Source organism: Aethina tumida, chromosome 5 (genome assembly GCF_024364675.1).
Source record: "Aethina tumida isolate Nest 87 chromosome 5, icAetTumi1.1, whole genome shotgun sequence".
NCBI lineage: Eukaryota > Metazoa > Arthropoda > Insecta > Coleoptera > Nitidulidae > Aethina > Aethina tumida.
In genome coordinates this window covers 25,012,623-25,039,435 of record NC_065439.1, presented here as the reverse complement: position 1 = coordinate 25,039,435, position 26,813 = coordinate 25,012,623, and the positions used below count along the sequence as shown (strand labels likewise).

At 30.4% G+C, this 26,813-nt stretch overlaps 1 protein-coding gene across 4 annotated transcripts in view; it reads right to left on the bottom strand.

Annotated features, from left to right (window-relative positions):
- Nucleotides 1–203: 203 nt before the first annotated feature.
- Nucleotides 204–26,813, bottom strand: part of LOC109603480 (TOX high mobility group box family member 4-A) — a 152,976-nt gene continuing 126,366 nt past the window's right edge. For all 4 annotated transcript variants that reach the window (XM_049968277.1, XM_049968278.1, XM_049968275.1 and 1 more), the window contains 9 exons: nucleotides 11,882–11,959; nucleotides 6,980–7,249; nucleotides 6,624–6,920; nucleotides 5,797–5,912; nucleotides 3,932–4,067; nucleotides 3,759–3,876; nucleotides 2,909–3,162; nucleotides 2,486–2,850; nucleotides 204–2,413 (listed from right to left, as the gene is read on the bottom strand). In XM_049968277.1, coding sequence (XP_049824234.1) covers nucleotides 2,347–2,413; nucleotides 2,486–2,850; nucleotides 2,909–3,162; nucleotides 3,759–3,876; nucleotides 3,932–4,067; nucleotides 5,797–5,912; nucleotides 6,624–6,920; nucleotides 6,980–7,249; nucleotides 11,882–11,893 — 1,635 coding nt within the window. In that variant the 5' untranslated portion in view covers nucleotides 11,894–11,959 and the 3' untranslated portion in view covers nucleotides 204–2,346. The remainder of the gene's footprint in view (nucleotides 2,414–2,485; nucleotides 2,851–2,908; nucleotides 3,163–3,758; nucleotides 3,877–3,931; nucleotides 4,068–5,796; nucleotides 5,913–6,623; nucleotides 6,921–6,979; nucleotides 7,250–11,881; nucleotides 11,960–26,813) is intronic.

Here is a 26,813-nt window from a genome sequence, read left to right as displayed (position 1 = left end):
AGATTTCACATCACAAGGGTGCTTGGTATTGATCTTAGAACCAAAAAACGTCCTGGAAACTTAGCTGGGAACATCGGGTTGCCCGCAGATCAAAGGCCAACGATAACCACCTATGAATCGCAGAGGAATAACGTAATTGTTTGTTCATTGATGAGTCTAGATACACATTATATAAGTATAAGGATGTGTTTAATAAAAGAATATTTCAGTAGAATCTATTTATTTTAAATATTAATTGATTACATAGTATAGGTTGTGTGCTCATCAGGTTAAAATATGATATTTACAATGTAATAGTGGAACATAAGTTGTACTTAAATATTTTAAAGCTCATGTAGAGATAATGATTTTAATAATATATATTCGATATTTTTTAATACTTTATAAACTTGATTGTTTGGGTACACTGCTTAGTTCCAAACGTATTTCAAAAAAATAAACATTAAAAACTCAATCAAACAAAAAAAAAAATAATAAACAAATTTCACATAATTATCATATGTATTTTATCTAGTTCATTTACATTTCTGGCGGAATAAGAATTGTCTTAAGCAGTCGAATCGAAAAAACTGAACCAAAACAAAAGGCGTTCTAAAAAACAATTCGTTAACAGGGTCCGCTTACGACAATTCAACCTCCTTGCACATGTTCAACATATTCACAAAATATGTACATCCTTCACCATGTATTTAATACTATAGGGATGTTTACGAAAAAAATGTCACATCTACAATATTTAACAATAATCCTGACCTTCAAATGCAAATCCCAAATTAATCGGATAATTTTGATGGGATTATAAAATTAAATTGTGCTAAAACTAAAAATACAATCCGGTCAAAGTTTACCCGCTGAAAGACTAACAAAAATAAAATCTAAAGGGACTTCCGCTTGAAGATCAGAACAGTAAAGTAACAACTGCAAAGTGTTTATATACATCGACGAAAAAGCGTAATTCTGATTGGTCAATGATATAAAAATAATTACACTACAAACTATTTTCTAGGATAGCCGTGGGACGTACAATTCGAAAAATAAAATTATGAAAATTAAAATATAATACGTCGGTTATTATAATTGAGTCCACAGCTGTCCAAATCATAAGGACTTCAATAAAACTGTACAACTCTCGAGGATTAAGGAAAAACATCACTTTGGTCCAAGAAAATTAAATTTTCATATAAAGTAGTTCATCACTCGCCGGCTACTGTTGCAGCAAAGATCAAATATCACACAATCACTGAAATTAACCAGTACAAAATGTATACAAATTTAATTAATAACAATTATCACTCCTTTCGCATTTTCATCAATCCATAACTTAACAAAACGAACAGGATACGTATATCAATATAATCGTAATTATCAGTTTATTGCCTTCATATAAATTTTAATCTTCAAGGACTTGCAATAAAAAAAATGAATAAAAAATTAATTTGCTTATATACAATTTATTAACAACTAAACTAAAAACGCTGTCTAACAGTTGCTTTTTACGTCAGTCCTTAAAATCAGTACAAAGGAACGGAAAATCTTGGTAAGACATTTTTTCTCATTCGCACATTTATTCACATGATTTTCCGAAAAATGTATTTAACAATAAAGACATAACTATGTATATATCAACTAAAATATTGAATCTTATGTACTTTGGACATACCTAACTACGAAAATTTTTAAGGATACATGCATATACATAGCATGAAATTTAACAAATTTTCTTAATGATAAAGGACCAAGTAATGTTTTACTTTGACAATGGAAGAATCTTTCTATATTACGTATTTTGTGTAGTATCAGCGCACTTTATAATGAGACGTCATCTTCATAAGATATTAATAAGAATATACACTGTGATGGTACAATAAGGTCAAGGTTTGTTAATGATTCTGGATTTATTGTACAATTACAGCACTTGTCAATATAACTTTTGTTACAAATTAAACATTTGTAAAACATTACTTGTGCATTTTTATAATATACAATGTATAAACTAGTATTACAATAATATTGTTTATTTTGTATACCTATTGTAGTGAAGCTGGTTTGGTTCCCAAGAGCCTGCCCCGAGACACGGAGGAGGCTCCAACCAAGGCAACTTCACCGCTAAAAAGATTGATTATCATTTTATATATACAACACTTATTCTAAAATTCCTCTCACTATTACACTTGTCCTGGTACATCATCCTCTCTTTTTCGAAACGTTCCATCAATAATAATTTTGTTTCATTAAACTTATTTTAATATATAATTTATCTGACCGAGAAAAAGTGGTTGGTATTGTATTGCTTACATAATTTTTTTTGTTTCATTCTCCTTACGCTTCATTGCCTAAGTCTACAATTTATTTAACTGTTGAGAAGTTCTGGGGTTGGCTCTTGTTGCCATTCACCCAGGTTGTGAACACGTCGCTGTAAAACAAGAAACAAAAAATTATAACATGTTCCTTCCATAAAAGCTTCTTGCTTTAAAAGTCTACTCACCGACAATGGCTGACGACGCACTCATTACTGCAGTACTCATCCTCCCACTCTGGATTGGTGATGGCCGGATTGGTGCAACCGTGGCGTATGCATGAGTTGGCGGCACGCGCTGCCGCCGCAGCGGCTTGCTGCTGTTGATGTTGGTGTTGTTGGTGGGCGGCGGCGGCCGCTCCGTTCGGCACAACCGCTCCTGATGGGGGCTGTTGTTGTACGGGCGGCGACGACGGTACCATACCGCTGGGCGGGGGAGGAGGGCTCATATGCTGCTGCTGCTGTTGTTGCTGTTGGGGCGGGTGCTGCATGTGAGGCGACAGGGGCACGTGCTGTTGCTGGGGCGAAACAGGCATGTGCTGCTGCTGGGGCACCTGTTAAAAAACGCAATGAATTAAACAAACGATCTTCGTGACTCGTTCGGAAACGTACCTGTTGCATATAACTGTGTTGCTGTTGGGGCTGCATGTGTGGTGGCATGCCCATATGGTTTGGCACAGGCCCCATTGGTGACTGCATCATGTTCGGGTGCTGAGGCTGCTGTGGTGACGGCATGCTCATCATCGGTGGCTTTTTGCCAATAGGAGATTGTGTGGGTGGGGTTTGGGCTGATGTCATTGGGGGTGAGGGGATTGTTCCCTGAGGTGTGTACCCTCCATACTGTGGACCGCCTGCATTATAATTGCCTAGAAAAACGCACAAATTTAAAATTAACTATGCTTAAATTTGGAAAAGCTTAGATACATTATAAGATACAACTATAATAATAATAAAATAGTGAATTGAAAATAAAAAAGTGAAATTAAAAAAATATTTTATACCCTCAGTAAATAAAAGTAATTTCATTAAGACAAATTTAATAGTTGTTATATATTTATTTTATTTATTTTTTTGTTTAAGATAAAAAATTACGAATGTACTCCAATTTTGAGGTTAGGTTAAGCATACAATAATTCAGGATCTCAATACAGATTTCTGTAATGAGATCCTGCAAAGTTAAAATTTAATATAATACTATGTGAATAGATGGCGACACATTATAACCATAGACAATAATAAAACCTAGACTCATGTAATCATAGACGTTAAAATATAGCGGGAAATATAGAGGGTTATTCACGTAAATTATCCATTAAAATTTTATGGAGAAGAGAGAAAATATTGATTTGAATTTTTTAAGTAATTTTAACTTACACTACTTTTGTAATTTATTTTCAACAAAATTTCATTTCTTTTAAATGTTAATACTGATACAAAAATAAAATAAAGTAGCTTATCTTACCATAATTTCCATATATGGGCTCATTTTCACCGGCTCCTTTTGATACTAGACTAGCCCTGTAAGCGGCAAGAGCTTTGAGGTACTCCTTTTTGGCAGCCTCTGTTTTCTTTTTGTATACCTGTAAAAAATGTGCATTAGAATGGATAAAAGTTGATTGGTAATATTGTACTTACATTTTTGTGTTCCGAATCCAAAGCATCCCACATGGATGCCACGATTTTAGAAACTTCACCGAAACTGGCATTCGGATTTTGGCCCTTAATGGCTGCCTGGGTGTCGCGGAAGAACAAAGCGTATGCTGACACTGGCCTGGAAATGAAATGATGTTTTAATAAGAACTTCAAAATCGTCCATATTTAATGCAAAGTTTTAAATCCCTTTATTTTTGGGTACTACACGCGAGATAAATACATAAAGAACATGGAAAGTGCCTCGTAGAGCGAACTTTGGAATTTTATAATAAGTAGTTGGAAAGTAACATAAATAATTCAGTAAATTTCTCGGAAAACTTTTATTGGAAATATAAATCTGTCGAGTTTTCAGTTTTAAGCAAAACTTGTTTTCCTACGGCCCCGGACGGAATGGAATTTTCCACCCCCCGCTTTAATCCCTCAATCACAGTTTTCGGCTCCGTCATCGATTTTTCACTAGCGCCACTTACTACATCCTGTACATTCATTCTCTTGCATTCCACCTTTTAAAATTTCATGGTCTTTAAAATGCCTTCTGAAGTAAAATTTCAATTTTAACATCACTTATTGAACCGAAGTTGGGAACTGCTAAAACATTTCTTTTGTCTCTCAAGTTTATTTTTAAGAGTATTTTGAAACATCTTGAATTAAAATTAGATTTATAAAAGTGTGTCCCAATAACACATAAATATAAAAATAAATTTGATCAAGTGATAAATCAATTTTCCAAGGCACTTGATCTTACGTTTTTAATCCATTTTTAGGTCGCATGGTTCCCAAGATTGTTTTCCATCAGCGAGACGTATTTAGGACGAAAGTTTACGGCAAGTTATAAAATATTGTCGACTCGCGGCTGGTGATATTTCTCTTTAAAATCAGATAGATTCTCAATATGGAATAAAAGTTTTATTGGAGTCGTGGCGTGTGTACTTTGTAAGAACGAAATTGGATATTCCTGTAGGACTTTGGCATCGAATCCGTATCCCTCAAAGGGAGTGCGGAAAGAAAAGAAAACATATTAACTCATAAAACCACCCCCTGGTAACGGGTTTTTAAATCAACATTTTATTTCCCTGGGTTACGACGTGCATAAATATAAATAAATGTAACGGGGGTTCCGAACGATACGTTTGGCTTACGTTGTGTGTCGTTTTGTGGATACGCATATTAAATATGTTTTTTTTTTCAGGAAACCTGACACCCACATTTACTAATTAAAATTTTACGACTCTGGGTTGGGCCAACATCTAAAGTTTTAGTAGTTTATTCAAATAAAATTTCTTTTCGTCAAATGGTTCCCCCGACAAGAATAAATTTTAGGTCAGAATGAGTTATGTACATAATTCATCTTAGTGTCCCCAACACACTGTTGTCAATTTGAATGCGTAAACAGCCCTCAAACTTTTTTTATTTAAAAAAATTGACAAAAATAAAAGTTACATCATTTGCCAGGCAGTTCTCCCCGAGGTCGAGGGAGTTTTAACCGTACGTAACGGTCACAGTCTGACGTAAACCAACGTTGGCCGCGTTGCAAATCTTATTCATGGACGATATTAAAATTGTTTCGGAAACTTTTTCACTTAAATTAATTCAAAAGCCGTATTATGTTGTCAGGTGGTCCCGAAGAGCGAAACCAATTTCGAACTTTTAATAAAAATATAATGGGAGTTATCGCGAAATATTCAAACTATTTTGTTGTGTGCGTTATTAAAAATTCCCCGGCAAATTCTCATTATGTCCGGGTCCTTTCGGAAAACACTAAAGCGAATTTCGTCGTTTCATTTCGGTTTTTAGCCCGTGAACTGACGTGTCGTAAATGTAAAGAACGGTAATAAAAATTGACTTACTTTTGTGGTTCGTTCGGGTCCCTCTTCTTCTTCTTTTTTTGGACTTTTGGTTTCTTCTGTGCCTTGGCCAGGGTTTGATCCGCTGGTTCTGGCGATGGTCTCTTCATGGCGGTCATCTGCAGCATGGCCAAAAAGACGACGATTAGAATCGACAGTTTTTTTCGAATTGGTACGACCGAATTTACATACAATGGGGTAGAACCCGTACCATTAGTCGTTTCTTTCGTTAACTAACTTGATCTCAATTCTTGGAATCGAATAATCCATTAAATAATGCAACTTTTTCATGTATAATTAGATAAATTATATTTATTTAAGGGTTTTTAAATAAAAGAAACCACAAATGGTATCATTATTTTGCCATTAGTTTTTCCAGCTTCGAATGAATATATTCCAGAACTTGAGAGCAATATTCCCCTTCCTAATCTATTTTCCTTTTTATGTTCCTTTGACGTCGTTAAAAATTTATAATGATATAAAACATCAAAGGACGTGAAGTAATGAATAAAATAATCGTATGGAGTGCATTTGAATGTAATTTTAATGGGGAAAACTGCGAGAAAAACAAAGTTACAAATCTCTTCGATAGAAAATTCTAGATTGCATTTGTTACCAGGTGAACGTTTAAATATTCAAAGCCATACACGATTGTGCTGAGGAGACGCTCTCCCGTTACAGTCCTATGATCATATACTTAACGTGAATAATATAGGTTGCTTTTAACTAGAAATAAGCGGAGATGTTGTTGGAAATTTGCATTTTTAACAGCACTCGAACTTAAACGGGCATTAAATATTAACAACCTTTCTAAAACGCGTAATACTCACCATGGCTGGATGAGGAGTACTATCGTCACTATCCTCGCTGGTGGTGGGCTCCTGTCCTGGGGCAGGAGGACTGTTTCCCCGCCCCTGAGGATGCTGGGGCGACGTGCCGTATTGTCCCATGGCTCCGGGAGGCGGTTGACCGTGGCTCATCATCATCTGTTGCTGCTGCTGGGCATGCTGTTGTTGGGCGGCGTGCTGCTGCTGTTGCTGCTGGATCATCAGCAGCTGGCTGTTGTGCTGCGGCTGGCCCGGGCTCATCGAGTAGTTTGGCTGGGGGCTGTGATACGAGCTGTTCACCTGCAAACAATGAATTAAATAAACACCTGAGTTACCCAACAATCTGTAAGCAATCGTACCATTCCGTGATCGGGTCCAGATAAATATAAGGGTTGCTGATAGCCCCCGGTGGGATCGTGCATCCCCATTGCGTCCTGCTGCTGGTTCATTTGCTGCGACATCTGCTGCATGCCCTGCATCGGCGGCTGCTGGTAGTGCTGCTGCTCGTTTCCCGAGTGGGGCTGCTGCTGGGACTGCTGCTGCTGCTGCTGGCCCGGTTGCTGGGGGTTATGGGGGTTGATGGCAGGGATGTCGAACTCCTCGTCGCCGAAGCTCGGGGTGTGAAATGTCTGAAAATATAATAAATAACAATATAATTAGAGTTTTAAGAAGTAAAAAATCAATGTGCACAACAAATTTATACTGGAAGTGGAGGAAGGTGACATTTTCTAAATTAGCAATGGAAAATATTCTTTTATATTTTTGTTTAATGTTTAAAATCTTAATAGCTGCAATTTAACTTGTGATTTAAAAATTTAACTTTCAACAATAAAATAGCAAACTGTAGTTTACTTTATTTATGTTGATATTAATATGTGAAATGTCTTTTTGAAGTGAAGGAACAGAAGATATAAATAACTCAATATTAATTTCTTTGAACTATTTGACTACTTAACTGATTTATGGACTCATCTCAATTTAAATAAATCTGGATTCATAAGTATAAGTAAAGATTAAAAGTAAAGAAATATTATTTTTTTAAATAATTAGATATTTCTAGAAAAACATTATTTATGGTTCATGATTTACTATAAATTTTATATCAACAACAATTAATTTTGAACTGACATAAAATGTAAAGCTGAGTGACCCTTTAATCGACTTATGATCTTTTTACGACTGTTACCGTCAAATTTCCAAAGCTATCAAACCAAACAACGCTTAAAACTCTTTTTGTGATTTCTAATTTAAACTGTAAACTATGTAATAACGTGAAAAAGTAGAACAAAAAATCACATGACAGTGGACAATTGGCAGTTAGGAAGTTCAATTACCTTGTTCAATCAGTTTGATAAACAAACAAATCGTTACGTCGTTTTGTAATTAATTTTAATGCCATGAAAATGGACAAGGTATGACATTTTGCAACTCATAAAAATTATAATTTAATAGCCGACCATTTTATTAGGTTGTAATTAATTTTCCATTTTGACATTTATTTAATTATAAATTTTTTTCTTGATGTTGGCATTATTGAGAACGGGGAAAGCCCATGACTAAACTGACATAAAAAAATGTTTATCTACGACTATTAATGGATGACTTTGTTGTTCTATCAATATTTATTGGAACGAAATGGATGATTTTAAGTTAAGTACTGGCTGAGTCAAGCTTTGTGCTCCGTTCGACGGTTGGAAGCGAGTCGCGGCGGTGGCGCCCTGCCGGTGACCTATGGAACTAACTTTAATAGAGTTGAGCTGAATGCCCGTTGTACGTAATTTATTTGGCAGCCAAGAAATATGGGCCATAACTTTGTATGAAAATAAAGAAGAATTATATGAACATTATAAATCAGCTTTTACTCATTTTTATTGCCCTTGCCGAATTTATTGTTTTGCCTAATTAAATACAATGAATAATTCTCCGGCTTTCCAACCCTCCTACCCCTGAACGCCCCTCGTTCCCTTCCATCGTGGCTTCGTTTTTTTTTTAAATCATTTTCTGATGTCGTTCCGACACGGCTGTTTACTGTCTTCCACACGATCAATAGTTTAGTCATGTTTCGGAGCGTTTAATCCAGTTTAAGAGACGTTTTACGTTTTTAAGAGCGGCCTGCAAAATTGTTCATTTTGTTACGCTAATCCGACATATTAAAACGGCATTTAAACAACCGTTTAATAACAAATATGCCAAGCGGGCAATAAATTTGGTCGGCCAATAAAAAATCAATTTCCATAAAAACACAGGAACGTTGGTGATTCGAATTTTACAGCCGATAACAGGCCGACATGTCTTGTAGTAATATTGACATCTCGGACCACACATGGCGGAGCGTCGCTCCAGAGTGCACACACACATTGGAAGCAAGCGTCACGATGATGGAAGAATGGAAGGAAAAAAAGGACAAAAGCCATCTGTAAATTCAATTTAAAAGCGCGCCATTGCAACGTTTTAAACTACGGTCGTATGCAAGTACCACCGATGATTGATGTGACAGTGCCCAGTGCAACGAGTAGTTCAATGGACAACATCAAGGTGATTTCAGTTCTACATCCACACTAGACGTTTTGTTTACACTCGTTGGTACTTATTGAAAGCCATTAATCCTAACTGTTTGAAAACTATGAATTAAGATTACTTCCATGGATTTAATAACTTTGTGGTGCACATGGTTTAATCGATACATCAAAATAAATTCAATAGAAAAGTACTCTAATTGGAAACTATTGAAATGGGTTTAGAACAAAAAATGACATGACATCCAGTCTAACAAATATTTAATCCGTTTAGCAATGAAATTTATTACATGACAATTGTGGTTCAATGGACAAAATCAAGGTGACTTCATTCCATCTTAAATAAAAAGTTTGTAACAATTGTTTATGGTAGTTTTGTAAATAAATTCACCACAATATTGTGGTAAACACATATGGTTTTAATAACTTAGTGTCCATATACTTTAATAGACAACACATCAAGGCAATTTCAATGGTAAACGTTTATTTACTCCAATTCGAAACTATTGTAATGACTCTAGAACAGAAAGTGATATGACATCCACTTTTACAAACATTTAAGCCGTTTAGCAATGAAATTTATTACTTGACAAATATGGTTCATTGGACAAAATCAAGGTGATTTCATTTCAACACAAATAGAAGAGTGATGTTCATAACAATTGTTTATGGCAGTATTAAAAATAAATTCACCACAATTCCGATGTGTTTGATGTAATTTATGTCGACATTTTGAATCGTGCCTTTTATAGTTAAGTAAGTGTACACTCCATTAAGATTTATCAAAAGATCACGCTTTATATCCCCCTTTAGGTTTTTTTTTTATTTATGGCGCTTTTACACGATGATATTTTATTTTGCCATTAAGTTGTATTTATTTCTGAAACTAGCCCGCAAACATATCGGGCTGACCCATTTTGTTTCGGCTTTGCTTTCGTGGTCCCTTCTTAAGGGTCCATTTAATTTTCTTTTTTCGTTTGCTTTGTCTAATTGTAAGATTGTATTCAAAATATTTTATGATACACATAAAAAAGAACCTTATTTTTATTTAATAAGATAGATTTAATAACAAAAATAAAAAAAAACATTGTTTTATTTTGACACTCTTATTTAGAAAATTTTTAGAAAAGTTTTTAAAATTATAATAAAAGATCACAGAACATTATATCATCATCTTTATTTTCAGAGAAATTTTCATATATTATATGAAATTCTTAATATTATAAAGAAAGATATTAATAAAATATTATGTTTTCTGAAGAAGTCAATAGTCTTTTATCTGTAAAAAACTAATTATAATAAAATAATCATTTATATTTAATTTTTAATTCTTTTAATGCCACAAATAAAGAAATATTCGTAAAATATGTTTTTTATTTTGAGAATTAAATTAATAAATATTTTATATTACATGATATAAATAAAAAAATAGTTAAAAAAAATTAATGCATATGCAAATTATAAAAAATAATTTTTATTTTAAGAGAAATATTCTTTTTTAGATGAATCTCTATTTTACATTAAATAAAATATTTCTTTTCTACATAAAAAAATATAAAATAAAATTAATAAAAAAATACTTCTACATTATTAATTTATATATAATACATTTTAAAATAAAAAAGTATATATTATATTAATTATATTTAATATTTAATGCCACAAATATAAAAAATATTAATAAAATATTCATAAATTATTTGTAATAATTAATATCATAAATACAGAAATATTAATAAAATAATTATTTATCTAAATATTTTAATGTTTAATTCTTTTAATACCACAAATAAAGAAATATTAGTAAACTATTTTTTTTTATTTTGAGATTTAAATTAATACATATCCAAATTATAAAAAATAACTTTGTTTTTATTTTAAGGGAAACATTCTTAAAATTAATTGAAATTCTTTATTTCATAAATAAAGAAATATTAATAAAATATTCTTTTTAAGATAAAGAAATCAATATTTTACATTAAATAAAATCTTTCTTTTCTACATAAAAAATAATTATTTCTTTGCATATTTTAAAACAAAAAGTATATATTATATTGTTTATATTTAATTTTTAATATTTAATACCGCAAATAAGGAAATATTAATAAAATATTGTTTTTTAGGAGGAAGTCAATAAACTCTTTTCTATATAAAAATTAATTACAATAGAATAATTATTTTTCTAAATATTTTAAAACAAAAAGGTATATATTATTTATATTTAGTTAGAAACAAAAATTACAAAATATAGATTAAAAAAAATAGATATAAAAAATCATTACTTATTCAAATATTTTGTAAAAGAGTAACTTTAGACTTCATTTTAGAAGTCTCTTTTGAGTATAAAAAAGTTAATTATAATAAAATAATTATTTGCCTAATTTTTTATTACCAGAAGTAAAGAAATTAATAAACGATTGTTTTATTTTGAGAAAGAAATGAATAAATTGCTTTGTCTAAACAATAAGAGAAGTACATATACTTTTTGTAATACTTAATATCATAAATAAAGAAATATTAAAAATTCTTTTTATAAGGTAAAATATACTTATTATTATAAAAAAAATAATTATTTATATATTATTCTACTTAATACCCCAATATTAAAAAAAAACAATTAAAAAAAAGTAGAATAAAAGAAGTATTCAAAAACCATCGTTTTAAAAATTTGTCTAAAGAGTCTAAAGAATTTAAAGAATTTGTCTCAGAAGAAAAAGAAAGAATAAACAAAAATAAAACGCTTACCTGATCCCCCATGTCGTAACCGTTGGTTTGAAAATTTGATTGAGGTATACTCAATGATAAGTCGACGTTTTCAGATCTCTGCAACATAAATTAATTAAAATTAGTTTGTTATTCAAATAAAATTATATAAAAATAAACGATTAACAAATAAGGACTTTAAACACACTGATTAGTTTATAAATTCTTCGATAAAGCAATAAATAATAATTAATTTGCCAGTTAAACAAACTTTCTAATATACTAATAAAAAAAACAAGTTATGCTCATGCATTATTAATGCAAAAAATTATAATTTGTAATCATTAACGATAGTTTCTTGTTAATATTAATATTATCAAGCAATGAAAAACGATAAGACCAAACAGGCTTTCTCATACATTAACGAAACACAATAAAAATAATTACGATATTAAATTGTGAATGTATAGGTATAATTGGGTAATCTAATACGGGTAAAAAAAAAACATTCACTAAGATGTAGGTTATTGAATACTTCGAGTGTTTCTCGTTCACAAAACGCGGACGTGTTTCAATTTGTGCGGACATGTTCGCAATTAAAGGGAAATCATACCCGAAAATTGTGGAAACAAACGTTCGCTCCGAAGTTGTGTGCGTTTCAGGAACAATTAATAACTTCGTCGAAAATATTCCCGCTTGTAGGCCGGACGCAAAAACTCCAATAAAAGTTCGCTGTTCATTCGAAAATTAAAAATCTAAATAAAACACATCAACAACCCTTCTTTGTCTCCTTTTTTTGTTATATATCGCCGGATCTGGCGGACTATTGTTCCGTGATTTATTGCTTTTAACGTTCGGAACTTCGGACAAATAAACCCGACGTGTTCGTACACGTACACTTTCTAAGGCGACACGAAATGTAATAATTACCTTACAACAAGTAATTGTTGTAAAAGTTTCGCACTTGTTTAAAGTGTAAAACAACGTTTCGCCGCTTTTTAATGTAAAATTTACATTAATGTAAAAATGGTTTTGGCAATAAATCGGACCTGCGGAATATTTCATCTCGCTGCGGATGCATTAAAAGTTGCATTAATATTCGTTAAAGTTTTGTTATTTATCAAAATAAAATTTGTGTACGGGCGCACGTACAAACAATATTTTTTTTTCCGGGTACACAAGTACAATTTATAACCCAGTTACTAAAAAGTACCTGTTTTATTTTTCCTATTAGTGCCACTGTTGTTGCCACTGTTCCCTCTATTGATTTTCTTTCTGCAGTTGAGGGGATCTTTAATGATTGTTCAGTGTAATGAAAGAGGGTGAGTCGGCCCCCCCTTTTTTATAATAAATCTTGTTACATACACGGAGGGTGTAATCTTTTTATATCCCAATAAAATAGCAAGTCATAAAATATTGTAACATACATAGGTGAAAGTACATAACATAAAAAATAATTGCCCTTTTCATTTTAATTGCTTCACTCCGGTTGGCAGAAAAAAAAAGTACTTCCGATAAATCTAACTCGGTACAGGATGAACGTACACCTATTTTAAAATATATTAAAAAAAAAAAATACAATTTAAAGTGGTTATTCAAATGCCGCCGCAGTTAAATGTAAAAAATGGTCCATAAACTAGCATTCCCGAAGATTTATGTTCGACGCTTTATGATACCGGGGGGAATAATTTTTCCATGAAATATAACAAATATTATCCCGGAATATTTAAAAAGTAATCTTTTACGTATAAAAACGTATTTTAAATGGTCATCCTCCGGACGACTGTTTTGTTGTTGTTCAGTGAAAATAGTTTTAAGGTCTTAAAGGTTAATTAGCCGAAGAAATGCCGGTAAATTACTTAGACGAAATTAGTGACGGATTATCGATGGATTTTAGAGGCAAAAAGATGGCCTACTTTCGTCGTAGTTGTTCGGAAATGGTCTTGCCAGTTCTGGAGGGTAGGGCGTGAATATCAATGCACATGAAAAACTGTCAATGTTTTGAGCACAAATGTCAGACGATAATTCAAATTATATAAACCGTGAAGTGTACATAAAAAGTTTTTCCTTATTTATTTTCAATGATTTATGTGCTGCAATAGTTCATATTAATTTTAGTGTTTAATGGCTGCCTTAAACATGCCAATTTATTATCTAATTTTGAGACCTTGAATTTATTGACCAATTTGTGGTCTAATTGGTTAATAAAATGCTGAAAGATAGAATAAGTTCTATTTTCTAGTTACTTTTTAGTAACTTTTGATGTTACCAATTTAAAAAACTTAAAAAAAGGTTTTACATTGCCTACATAACCTAAAAATAAAAATATACATAAATTAAACAAAATAATCACTTAGGTAACACGATTATCTTTGTAGAATGGGCTGATAATTATGATGATATTTGTGCTTGAAGTGTGTGATAATTAGTTGGTGATAAATATATCAAGGTTAATCAAGAATTTCCCAAAATTCATAATATTAATTTACAGAACTTCTATAAGTAGTAGTTTATAAAAAAAAATCAAATTAAATCTACATAAAAGGTTTTTCCTTATTTATTTCCAGTGATTTATGTGTTGCAATAGTTCATATTAATTTTAGTGTTTAATGGCTGCTTTAAACATGCCAATTTATTATCTAATTTTGAGACCTTCAATTTATTGCTGCATGTATTAAAGAAATCGACCAATTTGTTCATAAAATGCTGAAAGGTAGAATAAGTTCTATTTTCTAGTTATTTTTTAGTAACTTTTGATATTACCAACTTAAAAACAATGGTTTTACTTTGCTTACATAACCTAAAAATAAAAATATACATAAATTAAACAAAATAATCACCTATCATGATTATCTTTGAATAATGGGCTTATAATTATGAGGATATTTGTGCTTTAAGAGTGTGATAATTAATTGGTGATAAATATATCAAGGTTAATCAAGAATTTCTCAATTTAAATTATAATAAAATTCTATAAGTAGTAGTTTATAAGTAATCAAATTAAATGGATTTGTCAATAAAAAAACATAAATTAAACATAATAATCATTCAGATAAAATGCCAATTTATTATTTAATTTAAAGACCTTCAATTTATTACTGCATGTATTAAAGAAATTGACTAATTTATCGTCAAACTGGTTAATAAAATGCTGAAAAGTAGAATAAGTTCTATTTTCTAATCACCTTTTAGTAACTTTTGACATTACCAACTTAAAAACAGAGGTTTTACATTTTCTACATAACCTAAAAATAAAAATATTGTAACATTTTTGTACTAAACTGAATTATTTTAATGCTCTTTCTAAATATGTTCCTTATTTTTTTCCCTCATGTTGTATTTAAAATATTTTTTGGGGTAAAATTGGTAATTTCTTTAATTTTGATGTGGTAATTAATATGTTGAAGTAAAGTTTATATTGAAACCTATACCAACGAATAAATTAAATAATTCTCATGTAACATCTTCGTGCAATATGTTTGTAAATGGGACAACCATTAAACAGAGATGAATCAATCATTAGAAAGAGGCTTCATGCAACAAATTTGCCAATTCGGCCCTTCCACGCAATGCAAATGAGTTCTTTAGTGAATGTATTGTTTCATTTGAGGAAACATGAGTTGATTTTGACAATTCTTGACAATCTCGACAATAGATTGAGGCTGGTAATCCTGCTGGAACAATTCTTGAAAAAGTCTTTGATGGTTGTATTAAAAACTGTTCGTGGAATTTCACATATTGAGTGTCTGTCACAAGGAAAAATTATCAATTTAGTTAATTGCTTCTCCCAAATTCATTCAGTTCATGAAACAACTACCCAAAGAACATTTTCTTTAGTAAGTAGGAAAGATGATCAGCATCTTCATGACAAGACAGGACAAATTGTTGTATTGGAGTCTCCAAAGAAGCTTCAAAATGTTAATTGGGAAGTTTTATCTCATCCACCACCTAGTTCAGACATTTTGTCCAAATTTTTTGTCATAGGATAAATTTGATTGCATAACCTTGGCAAAAGTTTGTGGAGTAAAAGATATTTCAAACTTAATGTAATACATTCCCTGCAAAATAAACTTAAAAATATTATTCCCAATCATTAAGTTTACCAAAAAAAATGGAAATTTCTTTTTCTTTTCTACATCCCCTTGAATTCCTGCACTTCAGGTTTGGAAACACTCCGAACCTATTTGTTTTAAGTGGTTATTAAGAGTGCAATTTGAAAAATCCTCCAGCACGATCCTGCGCTCGAACTAAGCAAACGGGAAATGCGGGGGCGGGCCCCTTGCACGCCGCCACCCCCACACCCCCGAAACCCACCTCGTTCCGCGATATTCACAATTCGTAACGAACTCTCAAAGTTTGTGTTTACATTTAATCTCTCATTGTTCAAGCGCTCCACATTTATTTGTACTGAACCGGAGAGCACAGACGGAGAGAGGGAGAGAGAGCAGAGAGGCAAAAAAAAAAAATGAGAAAACAGAATATTAATTAAAATTGTAATTGTGTTTCGCTCTAAGGGCCCAAATAAAAATTCTAATATTTATTCAGTTATCGAGGAATATTTTGCTATGGAATTCCAGTTTCCGCCTGTTACTGTGTGCGTGTGTCTCTCTCTTTCGCTGCGGTCGTTCGACGAGTCGAATTTAATCAAGTGAATCAATACAAAAATAAATTATGAGAATTCCGAAAGTATAATTTCAGTTCGGGGGAAAGACAAACATTGCGAATATCGGCACATGTTCCACCGTTGATCCGTCGCATTAATAAAAAAATCGTTTGATTGGGCGAACGTGATGTTTTACTTATTCATTAAAAGGGTAAATGCGATTCGGTAAATTGGAAACGTAAAGAGCACGCATTAAGAATTTTTTTTTTTCGCTAATATTTATTTTTCTAATAGATAATATGTGTGTTTCGTGTTTGAAGAAAGGTTAATTAAGCAATAACAAACGTCGAGTGCAAGACAAGTCTATTATCATCAAATGAATTACAACCGAAAACATAATGAAAAGGAGAGCGGTAAAGACCGGGACACGCTCTACATAGTAAAACATGGGGATATGGCGGGGAGGCTTTTTCTCTGATGCAATAAGCCCATGAACAAGAATTACGTCGACGTGTTAAATTAAAAGACATTACATTGCGCTATTTTCAGGCAATAAATCCGTTATGCTTGTTCCCCTGCACACACCGAACTAACAAATATATGAAAGACTCCAAAAATATATCTTTCAACATTTACCTCATACGTACAATAAGAGGGAGACAGTTTAACTTTAAATTAGCTGAGGAATAGTCAACTTAAAAATAATAGTCACTCTGGTGTGACATTTTTGTGGTTTTCTGATAATTTGAAATTTATACCTTCTTAATTATTAAGTGATAATTATCAATTGAATTAAGAACTTCTCTATTCTCTTAGAATTCGTTTAAAAAACCTTCAAAAGAATTAAATAGGTTTGTTAATAAAAAAAGCAGAATTCGTTGATAATTATAGTGATAATATCAAATGATAAATGTATCAAGTTTCGTCAAAATTCTTCTATGTTAAAATTCATTTAAAAAACTTCTTGAAGAAGCAGTTTGTTCAAAAGAACCAAATAAAATGGGTTTACTAATAAAAAATATAAATTAAAGATAATAATCACTCAGGTAACATGACAATCTGCAGAATTCCCTGATAATTAGACTGATATTTGTAATTTAAGAAATAATAATTGATAATTATAACTGAGGAATATATCAAAGTTCATCAAAATTCTTCTATTATGCTAAAATTTATTGAAAAACCTCTTGAAGTAGCAGTTTGTCCAAAAGAACATATTTGTAATTTAAGAAATAACAAATGATAAGTGTATAAAGTTTTATCAAAATTCTTCTGTGCTAAAATTAATTTAAAAAAGTCTTGAAGTAGCAGTTTGTTCAAAAGAACCAAATAATATGGATTTTAGTAATAAAAAATATAAATTAAAAATAATAATCACCCAAGTGACATGACTATCCGCAGAATTCGCTGATAATTAGACTGATATTTGTATTTTAAGAAATAATAAATGATAATTATAACTGATGAATCAAAATTCTTCTATTATGCTAAAATTCATTGAAAAACTTCTTTTGAAGTAGCAGTTTGTCCAAAAGAACATATTTGTACTTTAAGAAATAACAAATGATAACTATAAATGATAAATGTATCAAGTTTCATCAAAATTCTTCTATGTTAAAATTCATTTAAAAAACCTCTTGAAGTAGCAGTTTGTTCAAAAGAACCAAATAATATGGGTTTTAGTAATAAAAAATATAAATTAAAGATAATAATCACCCAAGTGACATGACTGTCTGCAGAATTCGTTGATAATTAGACTGAAATTTGTATTTTAATAAATAATAAATGCTAATTATAACTGATAAATATATCAAGGTTCATCAAAATTCTTCTATTATGCTAAAATTCATTGAACAACTTCTTGAAGTAGCAGTTTGTTTAAAAGAACATATTTGTAATTTAAGAAATAACAAATGACAAGTGTATAAAGTTTTATCAAAATTCTTCTGTGCTAAAATTAATTTAAAAAAGTCTTGAAGTAGCAGTTTGTTCAAAAGAACCAAATAATATGGGTTTTAGTAATAAAAAATATAAATTAAAGATAATAATCACCCAAGTGACCTGACTATCTGCAGAATTCGCTGATTATTAGACTGATATTTGTATTTTAAGAAATAATAAATGATAGTTATAACTGATGAATATATCAAGGTTCATCAAAATTCTTCTATTATGCTAAAATTCATTGAAAAACCTGTTGAAGTAGCAGTTTGTCCAAAAAAACCAAATCAAACAGGTTTTGTATTAAAAAATATATATAAATTAAATATAATAATTAAAAATCGCTGATAATTATGGTGATATTTTTACTTTAATATATGGCAATAATTAGCAACTAATAAATATATCAAGGCAGATGAAGAATTTTATATAAATCATAAATAAAACATAATAATCATTCTGATGATATCTTTCTTTGCAGAAATTGCTGATAATGATCGTGATATTTATATCTTAATAAATATTAAATCATAATTATCCTGTGTAGAATCATTTTAAACATAAAAGTAAAAAAATACTGTCTTAAATACATTTATTAAATAAATAATTTTAAACAGGAAAATACTCCAAGTGTGTTTATCATAATTATCATATTATTTTATTATCATATTTATTATTAGTAATCAGTTTACGAGTTTGTTTTTTAAAATACAAACCATTGAGAAAGCCATCGATAAAAATACACTTTAATTAAAAAAAACTGATTTCTCTATGGTTATTTGTGATATCTGCATATAATATCTACTCATTTTCTTGATAATTTATATTCATAAGTTTGTTTTGGTTGACTGATTATAATTTATAATAAAGAAAATGTAATAATTAAATTATTATACCTTCTTTAAAAGTTAAAAAAATATATGCACATTCAATTTTGTCACATAACTACACTACACCCGTTCAGCAAAGAGTAATTTAATTATAAACAATCTTACTGAATCTGAATCAGAATGACACTGTCAAACAAGTAAGATTTCATTTGAATCCTGAAGTATTGGTTTTATATAATTTTTTTATGAAAACTGAAAGTTTTTATAGAATAACTTGATGAGCAAAGTAATATTTGGGGGATGTAAAAGTTGAGGGAACTGTCTAAAATTAATAACAAACAAGACGTTAACAATACATGTAATAACATGGCCGTTCATCCTTTCTTTGCTATCGGCTTATCGCTTTCAGTATCAAGACACAAATGCTTTTGTGTTCCAGCCAAAGAGGCTCTTTATTTATATATCTCCCTCGGAGATAAGCATCTCGAGGCTATTATTTTTTATGCTGAATAAAAATATACATACAATCGAAAGACCTCTTGCATGTACGATTACTTTTTTATTGCGTCAATCCTTTATGGTAATAACTGTGTTTTATGGAGGCAAGTGCTTCCATTCCATCGGCTACTCCTCATTAAGTTTCGGGTCCGACGGGGGAATCTCTCACGGTGTCATAATCGAATTCAATTTTTCGGCCCCAGAACCATTAATGCACAATGAAGTACAGGTGCAGCCGTTTGCAATCTGATAGTGTCACGTGACATGCAATATTCACGAGGCCCCAATCAAAAAAGTCCGGTGGTTCTACGAATCAAAATCGTCCAAATTTCTCATTCAATCAAGACTGATTGGATAATAAATTTTTAATTCGGCCGCAAGCTGCATCGAAAGCGAAGCAGTTGTTTTTTGCTGCAGCTCCATAAAGTTCAGGGCTGAAGAAAAATTGGTGGCGGCAGTCGATACGGTGCGGCTACGTGCCATTTTCGTTCTTGTTTCAACTAAGGTCGAGAGGTGGAAACGGTAAATATCGAAACGTTTGCTGCCGCCATTCGAAAATGTGCATGAAATTGGATTGAACGCGGCCACACGTGTGTAATTTACATCAACATCGGGGTTCGTATGTGGCCGGTTTTAGATAAACTTTCCGCGGCGGATGAGCCACGGCACGGAGGAAGTATCAAATTTAATTTAATTTTAGCTTTTAAAATGTATTAAGATAAATTATACGGCACATTTAGTGTTATCAAATTATTTTGTGCCGAAGCTGGCGAGGTGCTAAGTTAAATTTTATGTTATGCATGATCATAATATCGGGATGGAGCCATAAAAATTTTAATGCGCATAAATTTTAAGGAATAATGAAAAGTAATTGTACAACTATTACTTGAAGGAAAGTTTGTGGCAATCCATTAAAAGTCCCATTTACTACAAATTATATAAAATCTTGTTGTTAGACTGAAGAATTTTAATCACGTTTTTCCCATGATTTTATCTTGTTTTTTTTTTTTATAAGTTGTCTATTTTAAAACATTAAGTTTAAGATAAATTCAACAATAATAAAAACAACAAATATTCCATTTTAATAGGAAAATTGTGGGCATGTAATCATTAAAGAGTCAATGACATCCTACTAACATTCAGTATTACATACTTCTGATACAGATTAAACAACAAATACTCCAACTTTATTGGAAAATCATGGATGAACATGTGATCATTAAAAAGTTAATGTCACTTTATAAACATTTATTGTTTCAAGTTTTGTATTACATACTTCTGATGTGTGAAACTGAAGAATTTTAATACTTTTTTCTGTGATTATGACAATTCCATATTTTTACAAAATGTCTATTTTAAAATAATGAGTACTTAAGGTGAATGCAACATTAGATTAAACAACAAATACTCCAACTTTAATCGAAAATCATGGATGGACAAGTAATCATTAAGAAGCTAATGACACTCTACAAACATTTATTGTCATAAGTTTTGTATTACATACTTCTGATGTGTGAAACTGAAGAATTTTAATAACCTTTTTCTGTGATTATGACAATTTCATATTTTTACAAAATGTCTAAGTTAAAAAAATGAGTACTTAAGGTAAATGCAACATTAGATTAAACAACAAATACTCCAACTTTATTGGAAAATCATGGATTGACAAGTGATCATTAAGAAGTTAGTGACACTGTATCAACATTTATTGTCACAAGTTTTGTATTACATACTTCTGATGTGTGAAACTGAAGAATTTTAATAACCTTTTTCTGTGATTATGACAATTTCATATTTTTACAAAATGTCTAAGTTAAAAAAATGAGTACTTAAGGTAAATGCAACATTAGATTAAACAAGAAATACTCCAACTTTATTGGAAAATCATGAATGGACAAGTGATTAGTAAGAAGTTAATGACACTCTATCAACATTTATTGTTTCAAGTTTTGTATTAAATACTTCTGATGTGTGAAACTGAAGAATTTTAATAACCTTTTTCTATGATTATGACAATTCCATATTTTTACAAAATGTCTATTTTAAAACAATGAGTACTTAAGGTTAATGCAACATTAGATTAAACAACAAATACTCCAACTTTTTTGGAAAATCATGGATGGACAAGTAATCATTAAGAAGTTAATGACATTCTACCAACATTTATTGTGACAAGTTTTGAATTACATACTTCTGATGTGTGAAACTGAAGAATTTTAATAACCTTTTTATGTGATTATGACAATTCCATATTTTTAAAAAATGTCTAAGTTAAAAAAATAAGTACTTAAGGTAAATGCAACATTAGATTAAACAACAAATACTCCAACTTTATTGGAAAATCATGGATTGACAAGTGATCATTAAGAAGTTAATGACACTGTATCAACATTTATTGTCACAAGTTTTGTATTACATACTTCTGATGTGTGAAACTGAAGAATTTTAATAACCTTTTTCTGTGATTATGACAATTTCATATTTTTACAAAATGTCTAAGTTAAAAAAATGAGTACTTAAGGTAAATGCAACATTAGATTAAACAACAAATACTCCAACTTTATTGGAAAATCATGAATGGACAAGTGATTAGTAAGAAGTTAATGACACTCTATCAACATTTATTGTTTCAAGTTTTGTATTAAATACTTCTGATGTGTGAAACTGAAGAATTTTAATAACCTTTTTCTATGATTATGACAATTCCATATTTTTACAAAATGTCTATTTTAAAACAATGAGTACTTAAGGTTAATGCAACATTAGATTAAACAACAAATACTCCAACTTTTTTGGAAAATCATGGATGGACAAGTAATCATTAAGAAGTTAATGACATTCTACCAACATTTATTGTGACAAGTTTTGAATTACATACTTCAGATGTGTGAAACTGAAGAATTTTAATAACCTTTTTATGTGATTATGACAATTCCATATTTTTAAAAAATGTCTAAGTTAAAAAAATAAGTACTTAAGGTAAATGCAACATTAGATTAAACAACAAATACTCCAACTTTATTGGAAAATCATGAATGGATAAGTAATCATTAAGAAGCTAATGACACTCTACCAACATTTATTGTCACAAGTTTTGTATTACATATTTCTGATGTGTAAAAGTGAAGAATTTTAATAATCTTTTTCTGTGATTATGACAATTCCATATTTTTACAAAATGTCTATTTTAAAACAATGAGTACTTAAGGTAAATGCTACATTAGATTCAACAACAAATACTCCAACTTTATTGGAAAATTATGGATGGACAAGTAATGATGAAGAAGAACACTATCCACATTTGTCACAAGTTTTGTATTACACAATTCTGACATACTTTTGTTAAGTAACTGTGATTTAGGTGCGCCTACAAATTATATAAAATCCTGTTGTCTAAGTGAAGAATTTTAATAACCATTTTTCATGATTATGACAATTGCATATTTTTACAAATGACTATTTTAAAACCATGAGTACTTAAGATAAATGTTACATCAATATAAACAACCAATACCCAATTTTTATTAGAAACTCAAGGATGGTCAGGCAATCAATTAACGTCACAATTTCTCTATTGCATACTTCTAATAAACTTTTATTTAGCAGTTGTGATTTAGGTGTGCCCACAAAAATATAATAATAAATTACAATTTTAGATTGTTCAGTGGCTCCGATTCTATTAAGATAACCGTCCCGTGATTTATTCGTTCCAATCGAGGGAAATTTTGAGGGAAATGTATGGCACCGGCTTCATTAAATAAAAGTGGGGGGGCCGGTCTTTTTTCGCCACGGCTTAAATTGAAGTTGTTTCTGGCGTCTAATCTGATTTCGATAAATCCTTCAAACGAACCGCCTGCTCGGATCTGATAAACGAAGAAATTGAACCAAATTGCACGGGACAAATTAAAATTAGTTATTGTAAACTCGTTGGGGACGTCGGGGGGTGTTTTAATGTGTATTACGCCGAAACGAAATTGATCGACTACGGGGATTAAATGTGTTTTTCTAAATCCAATAGCTAAATTGTAACGGGGTGAGTTTTTACAACGAAACAATCTTTCGAATGAAATATGGAAATTTCGTCTAATTTTAATTACAGTATTTATTTATATCCCAATTTGGCTTGTTCATTATATTATAATTTATAGCCAGTATTTAGCAATGAAATTAATGTTGTGGAATGAGCTATAGGCTGAAATTTATGGATCCGGGAAAATCTCATTAAGAATGAAGTTGTTGGGTTTGCGGGGCAAGGGGGAAACGTGGGGGGTGTGGGTGGCGCGGGGATCTAGGGGGTGGTTCAAATTAAGGGGCGGCGTCGAAACCCCTACCCCCACACCGCCAACCCCGAGTTATGTAATCGATATGAGAATTTGAATACTCTGAATTGTATTGTGAAAGAATTTACAATTTTGGGTCATGCGATTATGGCCGGTTTGGGGAAAACTTTAATTAAATTTCTACTTATTATAATTTATTCATTTTTTTGCGTCGAATGTTTACATTGTTTGAATCGCACATTATGTCACAAATGACTAGGAGACGTGCCATTTATTTATTTTTATTTCGAAACCGTCAATCATAGTGCCTCATGTAAGGCTGTTGTTAGTTCATTTTTAGTCGACCAACCCATTATTTAAATTCCATCCTTTATTGTGGTCAGTAAGTACCTATTATAATGTCTAATAATAGTACTTAATGTATTCTCGAAAAAAGAATGAAAAAACAACAATCTTTCCTTCCAAGGTTCAATGTATCCAAAATTGTATGTTACAGTCCATGGAAAATCAGGTGCACTGCCCCAAAATGGAACAACATCCTCTTGGATAAATATTGTTATTATTTTAATCAAACACAAGTCTATCCACAATTTACTTAAATTATTGAGTAATTAAAATTTAATTAATTATTAGGTGATTAGTATTAGAATGGACCTTCTAATCATTTCCATTAATCAATTAGATTTATATATTTTAAATCTTGATAATGAAAATTAGTTTTCAAAGATATGATATACATACAATAGACGTGGCGCCATCTAGCAGTGTGTAGTTGTACTACAACGTGATACTTGGCAAAGATAGAAATTTTTGTTTAAATCGTCCAGTGCATGACTTACTTAGAAAAAACTAAAATAACAAGTTCATTTTAATGATGATTCAAAGTGTGTAAGATACAGTTATTTTAGAGTTTATTGTGTTAAATCAAAACCAAAATTGTTAATTAATGAGTTGTGGAATTGTTGGCTGGCAAAAGTGTGTGTACATTTCACGGTGTGTTTATTCAACAACGGAATAGCTTAATGCCATCGCGGTGATTGTGTGAAATTCAAATTTAATGCGCAACGCAATTGGAGAACGAAGTGCCCGAAGGAATGCTGGCGTTTTTTGCCGTCGCGAAAACAAGTTTCGAGATGACTGAATCCATCAAAACGGAATTTATTGCGTACACCTTAAAACACATCCACAAATTAAACGTCTTGTTTCAATTTGTAATTCGCCAGCTACGGCCTTGGTTCGTGCCCTTACGTATTATTTTATTTATTTATTTTTTTTTTATTTGGGCATTGTCTCACATTCATTTGTGACATAAACCATCCCCGAGGCCGACAACGCCGTGAGTTGCATATGGCTCTGCAAACTGCACCATGTGTTGTATTGCTTATTGCCGGTGAACAATGGCGAAAGCACTTGAACAGTAAAACACTCGGTGGCTCTCAGCGTTTAAACAAAAAACAAACAAATATTTTATAAACAATGGGCGGGTTTATGTATTTTTTTGATGGCGGGTCACAATCGAAAATTGTTCCATCGATAGGTGAATTCTTCAATTAATATTAAGCACGATTCAGATTGAAATAAACAAACTTCAATGAGTTTGATTTTTTGTTATTTACTTTTGTTTCATAAATGATAATTTTAAATATCTAGAAACTTTTCAAAAATGTCATATTGTTATATCTTAGAGATAATTTATTATTATTTACATATTATTGCACGATTTCCGGAATTTTAAAGAAATATAACTCCTTAAAATTTTGAGATAATATATGTGCCATTATTTTATATCAAATAGAAATAATCTAATTAAATATTGTCTAAATAATTTTAGAAAAAATAAGTGTTATTTAGCTTTTTAGTTAAGATATTTATATATATTTCTAGAAAATTTTGAGATAATTAATATTATTCCTTAAGTTATTAAAAACTAATTTTATATGTAGTAAAATATGATAATATATTAAAACAAATTATTAATGATTAAAAAAGGATACAAATATCATATTTGACAATATTAAAAATCTCGAAATTTACAATAAATATCGTCATATCTTAATTTAAGATAATAAAAATATACTACAAATTACATATTTTTAAAAAGCTTGATTTTTTTGATATTTTAAGGGTAAATTTAAAATACGAGATATTTAACTTGAAAAATATTCTCCTGATTTTTTTTATGACAAATAACAAATTATAATTAAATAGGTCTTTAAAATGTTATAGAAATAAATTTTTGTATAAATATATAATTTGTGATATATTAAAATAATCTTTAGCTAAGTCATTAAGATATTCTAGAAAACTTTGAGATAATTTACATCTTCAATTTTATATTTAATAAAATGGCAGTAACATATGTCTTAATTACTTATTTTATTATGCTTAAAATACATTAATAATACTTTTGTCAAATATCATATTTGACAGTATAAAATATCTCGAAATTTACAAGAAATATCGTCATATCTTAGTTAGAGATAATTTAATATATTACAAATTATACATTTTTGAAAAGCTTGATTTTTTATGATTTTAAGGGTAAATTTGTTTCAATTTGAAATACGAGATATTTACTTGAAAAATATTCTCCTCAATTTTTTTATGACAAATAACAACAAACTATAATTAAATAGATCTTTAAAATGTTAGAAAAATAAAGTTTTGTATAAATCTATAATTTGTGATATATTAATATAATCTTTAGCTAAAATATTAAGATATTCTAGAAAATTTTGAGATAATTTACATCTTCAATTTTATATTTAGTAAAATGACAATAACATATGTCTTAATTACTTATTTTATTATGCTTAAAATAC